Source organism: Apteryx rowi, unplaced genomic scaffold, assembly GCF_003343035.1.
Source record: "Apteryx rowi isolate R43461 unplaced genomic scaffold, aptRow1 scaffold_0, whole genome shotgun sequence".
Classification (NCBI taxonomy): Eukaryota; Metazoa; Chordata; class Aves; order Apterygiformes; family Apterygidae; genus Apteryx; species Apteryx rowi.
In genome coordinates this window covers 9,099,259-9,105,464 of record NW_020447195.1, presented here as the reverse complement: position 1 = coordinate 9,105,464, position 6,206 = coordinate 9,099,259, and the positions used below count along the sequence as shown (strand labels likewise).

The 6,206-nt window shown below is 37.3% G+C and overlaps 1 protein-coding gene across 1 annotated transcript; it reads right to left on the bottom strand.

Annotated features, from left to right (window-relative positions):
* Window positions 1–457: 457 nt before the first annotated feature.
* On the bottom strand, window positions 458–5,828 carry MRGBP (MRG domain binding protein). The gene is made up of 4 exons (XM_026056912.1): window positions 5,706–5,828; window positions 5,101–5,182; window positions 3,287–3,361; window positions 458–2,217 (listed from the first exon to the last, which is right to left on the bottom strand). Exons 1-4 carry the CDS (start codon window positions 5,805–5,807, stop codon window positions 2,027–2,029), a joined length of 450 nt encoding a protein of 149 aa, XP_025912697.1. The 5' UTR covers window positions 5,808–5,828; the 3' UTR covers window positions 458–2,026.
* Window positions 5,829–6,206: the final 378 nt, after the last annotated feature.

Sequence of the window (6,206 nt, the reverse complement as noted above, 5' to 3'; positions counted from 1 at the left end):
CAATGTATTAATTTGAGGATTTTTTTTTTTTAACTTCAAAATTAAAAGCAGAAACTTCTTCATACAAGGTTATAAAACAGTTTGATTTCTATCCACCTGGAAAATTTCTGAGTCACCTGTAGCATCTCTCCCACAAACTGGAGCTCTGTGGACCTCTCCAGCTGATATGTCACTGGACCTTTTGCTGGGCTTATCAGCCAAAGCACAGCAAAAAATTAACGTGATTTTATGGATTCTGGTTTAGAATTTGTTCATGTCCAGCTACCTCAGACCTTGGACACAGGGAGCTTGTGTCAYGCTGTAAAAGCACATGTGGAAGCAGCTGTAGTAGCTATCCAGTAACATCCTGGCAGTGTTTTAACTTTCTAGAGTTGACCAGTGTAAATGAGAYGGTAAACAGATGAACTATCAAAAGATAAAAAAAGTCATGCTCTGAACTCAGTACTTCACAACTGTGTTATGCTAATCAGAACAGAGAAAATTCTTTATTTTGGAAAACAGCAGCAACCCTTCTATGGACTTTAGCAGGCCACAATTTCTTATCAAATATATTATTTAAGTTATAGGGTACTAGTTCACAAGATCCAGATACAGTCATCAAAAAATAGATCAGTAAAAATATTTAGGCTCCTACAGAGCAGACAGGCACTTTTGAGCAGCTTCCCTAAAGGCACAAGATACCTAAATACCATTAAAAAATAAGTTACAGGCCAAATTTTAATTAAGTTATGCAACAACTACCATTTAGTAAAATGAACATGTCAGATTTATTCTTGGTATAAAACAAGAGATGTGAATAAAACAGACAAGAATTTGGCTATGTACTTAGAGTAAAAACAAAAGCTAGCAGGTGTCTAGCTTCTAACCTTGAAGGCAATACTGCTAGATTAAGAATTCTTTTTATTAAATGATAGTTAATATGGTGAAACAAAATGAGTAACATTTCAGCCTGCTTCATTCACCATTTAACATGTGTTTGTTAAGTGCAAACCACCTTTTGGCAACTCAAAAATAGTAACATCTACCAAATTTTAATATTGTAGCATATAAAACATAAGCATTACAATACATCAGTAATTTTTTTACTAAAACTTCAGAATATATAAGTTGCAGAACAGGATCAACATTTTGCAATTTTCCAATACTTAATATCTAATAAAATTGCTTTTAAAAAAGTTAAATAACAAAGTACAAAACCCACTGTTATATACAGTACTATAGTACAGATAGATGAAGCAACCTCTCTAGGTTTATGCGCAACTCAGCTGATCCCTTTCAATATCCTGTGACACCACTGGGTATTTTATTTAGGATGCTGATTAATTATTCTGGCTAGAGGCATTGTCATTTTCACTTCACTTAAAGTATACGTATTTATAAAGACTGGAGAAAAAAAAAGTTACACCACTAAGGATCCAGGTAGTAGAGGTTTCCTTTTTCCTCCAGCAAAAATAACAATATGAAAGAAAACTTCAACTCATTAGTTRTCTGGATTTAAAAGACTTTTACTTTTGCTGAACCAACAAAGCCAGACATTCGATACAAACGCTATGTCTGCAATAAGTAAAACAGCCAAACAACATTACCCACAGAGGGTCTGTAATATTCAAAGAAAGCAACAAAGCAAAGGCAAGAAAAAGATCCAAAATTTACAGAAATAACCTAAGCTTTTCATGAATTAAGCCTGTTTCATTGAGCACTCGTTTCATGAGCTGTGCTGACACAGTGTGGTTTGAAACACAACCACTGGAACTGTTAAGTATGCATAAACTTTTAAAGCTGCCAGCATCCTCCCTCAATGCCCTGAGAAAGTAGCTATCATTCAGCTACTCAGTGCTGACTAACAAACAAATCGGGAAAGACAGGCAAACTCTTGCATGTATAAAGCCAACGTGCAGATTCTTCAAATACCTGGCTCAGATACCTTTTCCTCTCTTAGGAAGTCCAAGTAATGTCTTTCCTGCTATTCGTTTTTAAATGTTCCCTCTTCATGTTCCATAGTTAAATACGTCTCTCTTTCACAGCTTTATGTTCTGCGTCGTTTTGCAGCGCTTGGACTGGAAGGATTACTGTTTGCATTTAAGACCTTTTCAGTGACTCTGTTGCGCTTCCTCTTATCAGATCCTTCTTTGGACCCAGAGTCTGACGAAGTCTTCTCTTTCTCTTTGCTGCTTGGCTTTTCACTCGTTTTTCCTAAATTTCCAGAAGGTGCAAAAACTGAAATAGGACCAGAGTAGTGATTCCAGATCAGACATATACACATAGGCAAAAAAGAAATATCACATTTCTTTATATTATTTAAAACTTTTCTAACCAATCAATTCTCATACTGTCTTTAAGATCTTTAAAGTGTYATTTTAATTTTTATGGGAAAAATGTTCTGTAAAAGGGCATTTCTTGCTTTTATTGTTTTAAAGCCAAGCACGAATTCTGATACCCTAAAAGTAAAATTCATTAAGTGGAATTAAACAGCACTTAAAATCAGAATACTTAATAAGAACATTTACAGAACATACGACCAACCTATGAAATTCACTGTCAGCAAAGATCACTTCATAGACTTTAAAACTGAGTACCCAAAATGTGAGATTTAGTGTCTTTTTCAAATACATTTTTAGATTATTTATTATGCTCAGTCTTAAAACCAAACACCACTTATTCTATGATGAAGAATTATGAAATTATCTAGTTAATAGTTGTCTTGATTCATTCAGGTAAATAGCAGGCGCTCTACTTCTTACATTTGATTTTGTTCTACAGAAAAGTGCTACAAGAAAAAGTCTCATATTTAAAAGAAGCAAGATAATGAGAATAAAACAAAAGAGACAAAAAAAGACACTCCCTTCGCATTTAAGGGTATACTCTTGCAATCTTTTTTTGCTTTGTAGGTCTTCAATTTTTCCTGTGACTGTGCAGATCCTGATACAGAGTATTTAGGTTCACTAAAACTGGACTCAGCTTTTTTTTTTTTTTTTAAGAGCTCCTTAGATTATTTCAGGCTCCTGGGGGTTTTGTCAACAACATATTTAAATAGAAAAAAACAAAGYTATACAGCTTTGCACAGATGAATCAGGAGCAAAGGAGAAATCTTCTGAAGTGTCAGATATTGGCAACTGCTTACTCTGTGCATTTTAAAATTATTTTAGTTCTTGGCAATGAGCATATGCTCAGTCTGTACAAAATCACATCAAAGTACATCACATGCAGGATTTACAATTTAACATCATCTCTCAGAATTACAATTGCTTTTTTAATCTCACTTTACACAGTAGAGTTACAAATTTACCTTCTTCCGGGCCTGCATGAGTCTCCATCTCTTCTTTTATTTCCTCTTTCACTTCTTCTTCAATCATTACTTTTCCTACAGAAAGGATTGTTAAGCAACTGTTGGGTGGTTTTAAAGAACCATATATATATTTGCCAGGTTAGTCACCTCAACATATGGGCACATTGTTCACAAACATTCAGTGCAACATTCAACAGTAAATTTAGAAATGTTCTTCAGTATTATAATAGAAAAATGTAGAAAACAATCCAACTGTACTCAGAGCACCACACAGGGCAAGTGGACTGAACAAGATACCAAGGCAGATACCACACAGTAAAAAATTCCAGTGAAATTATTAACAGGAACAGAGTGAAATGCTAAGTAGGCAAAACATTCTGCGGTATCTTAGATTTATTATGATTTTGTATTGAACGATTACTGTAAACTTTATCGTACCTCATGACTGAGAAGCATTCGACTGTGGTTGAAYACATCCCCAAAACTGCCTGACTAAAGGTGCAGACGATGGAGCTTCCTAGCTACCTTGGATAACAAATACTAAATAACAGACATACAGCTAAGCTTTGAAAATCTGATTTGCACTGTTTAAGATTTCTCTCAAACTGGTGCAGAGTTCTACTAGATTAGACAACACATGCTTATCTTGAGTGAGTGAGTTTTGGAAGTACCAGGTAGCTGAATCTTAAGAATATAAAAACAGGAATAAGTGATTTTGCAGTGCAGTGAAACCACACTGAATCTTTACAAATATCTCTAAACATTTAATATTGTTTTTATTTTCAATCAATTTGTACGTTCTGCAACTACAGAACAAAAACATGAAAAATCTGTCTTCAGACATAAAAAGCAGTAATGCTCTTAAAAAGAAGACACATGAACCATGTTAAAAAAACCAATACCTTACAAAAAAAAAGAAATGACTACACCAGCACAAGAGTACCTGGTAAAGTCCATAGCCAAGCAGCAAGTTTCTCTAGCTATTTTAACTGCGGATATTCACTAGGAGTATATTCCTGGAGCATACTTTTAAACATCAGCTGAATTGCTACTTAACAGCCTTATTTCATTACATGTACAGAACATTTTATCACAGAAATGTTATTATATACAAATTATATGCAGGAAATTTACACAAATAACATTCAGAAATGTTATTTTTATCAGCTCCATAGATCCTGCTCTTGAAAGATCTTCCAAAGTGAACCACGTAGAAGTGTGCAGAACATCTATTTCAGCAAAATTATGGTTGGATATAATACTGGAGTAGTCTCAAAAAAGTGAAAAAAGCCCACAATAAACTGCTAATCATTTTGCACTACAACCACATTTTGCCCCTCATTCTGCATACAGGTATCAGTAAGGCACACGGATCGTTCATGTACACCCAGAACAAGACTTTGAATCTAAATGGTATAAATAGAACCTGTTTGTCCATTTGTAGCATCCAATCTATATATTACTTAATAGTATGAGAAATACTGCAGGGAATCAGACCAAAGTCTTGTGTAGCCCACTAGCCTCTGACAGTGGTCAATCACAGAGGCTGATACTGAGAATATGAACAGCACAAGCAGGGTGATCCTTTCCCTGTCAGCTACCTTCTGTCAGCAGATTAAAAATTCATGAGACAAAGTTGTACCTATTTAACACTTCTTTTCCTTGATGCCTCTGACACTCCACCATTGGTGAATGGCCAAGAATGGCTTTGGATTGCCATGTCATTATTTTCTTTTTTTTTGGAGTCTGTTAAGCTACCTGTTCTGAACTGAGATTAGAGGAACCAGGGATAAAAGACTGCTATCACATCTTACCTTCTCTCACTTCCTGAATCATTTCATCAGGAAGAGCAAAATTCTTCTCTATATTAGGGAACGGGAGAATCTCAGATTCGTGCTTAGGAAGAAAAAAAGATTTCTATGAGTGATCTTCATAAAACCTTTAATTTAGATTTAGAAATGCAATCCCAATCTGAAATGCAATTAGTAGCTAAATAATTCTTAAAAAAAATGCTTCAGACACTGGAGAATCAGGAGGCTCTGTACGTCAAACCAGTTAATAACGTCAAGACATATGCAACCATGACGAGGTACTCCTGGAACCTGACTTTGGCAAATTCTTATTTATACACACTGTATCCTCCCTGTTGGCACTTAAAGTTAAGTACCTATGTAAATGTTTGCAGGATCAACATTTAGGTAACTAAAAATTACACAAAAGTCAGAACTGAGCATGGAAAAAAAAAATCACTGCAGGTTCCATCACCTCCCACCTAATGTACTTTCATACAAGGAAACTCCCATCAACTCACCAAAATGACATCTAGTCCTCAGCACCACGAGAGGCTGAGTGATTTTGGCCTATCAAAACTTCTGAACTTTAGGAGATAAGAGCACTCCTGCACTGCTTTTATACTCACAAGAGCTTGCATATCATACATGGTGCTCAGATGGTCCCAGATCACTTTGGAGGAAATCTGCCGTCCGATATTCTGACTGAATTTATCTCGGATACAGATCATGTGGAAGTGGCGGTTGACACCTGGGGGAAGAACTCGGAGAAGTCAACACTACTGACAGTTTTACTTGTGCCACACAATTAAAAAAAGAAAAAAAATCCACTGTTACAGGGGGAAATCAAGCAGCACGGGAGAGAGGGACGCACGACAACTCGGGGGGCAGCCGTGCCCGGCGCAGGCAGTGTTTCACCCGCCTGACAGGCGCTGTTCCGGGGGTGGGCAGAGGGTGCCCCGCTTAGCACCGTCACACGGGGCCGCAGCCAGAGCCGCGTGAAGAGGAGGAAGAACGAGAGACGGCAAGCGGGGGAAGGCGAGCGAGCCGGGCAGCCAGGAGGGCTGGCGCTGAGCCCGGGAGGGGCCGGCGCCTCCGTCTCGGCAGCGGCCCCGGGCCCGCGAGGCCGC

Coding starts and splice junctions, on each gene's coding strand:
- MRGBP (XM_026056912.1), bottom strand. CDS start 5,807: ATGATCTGTATCCGAGATAAATTCAGTCAGAATATCGGACGGCAGATT. Junction 5,183..5,705: donor TGTATGATATGCAAGCTCTT/GTGAGTATAAAA, acceptor TTTCTTCCTAAG/CACGAATCTGAGATTCTCCC. Junction 2,218..3,286: donor TCATGCAGGCCCGGAAGAAG/GTAAATTTGTAA, acceptor GTCCTATTTCAG/TTTTTGCACCTTCTGGAAAT.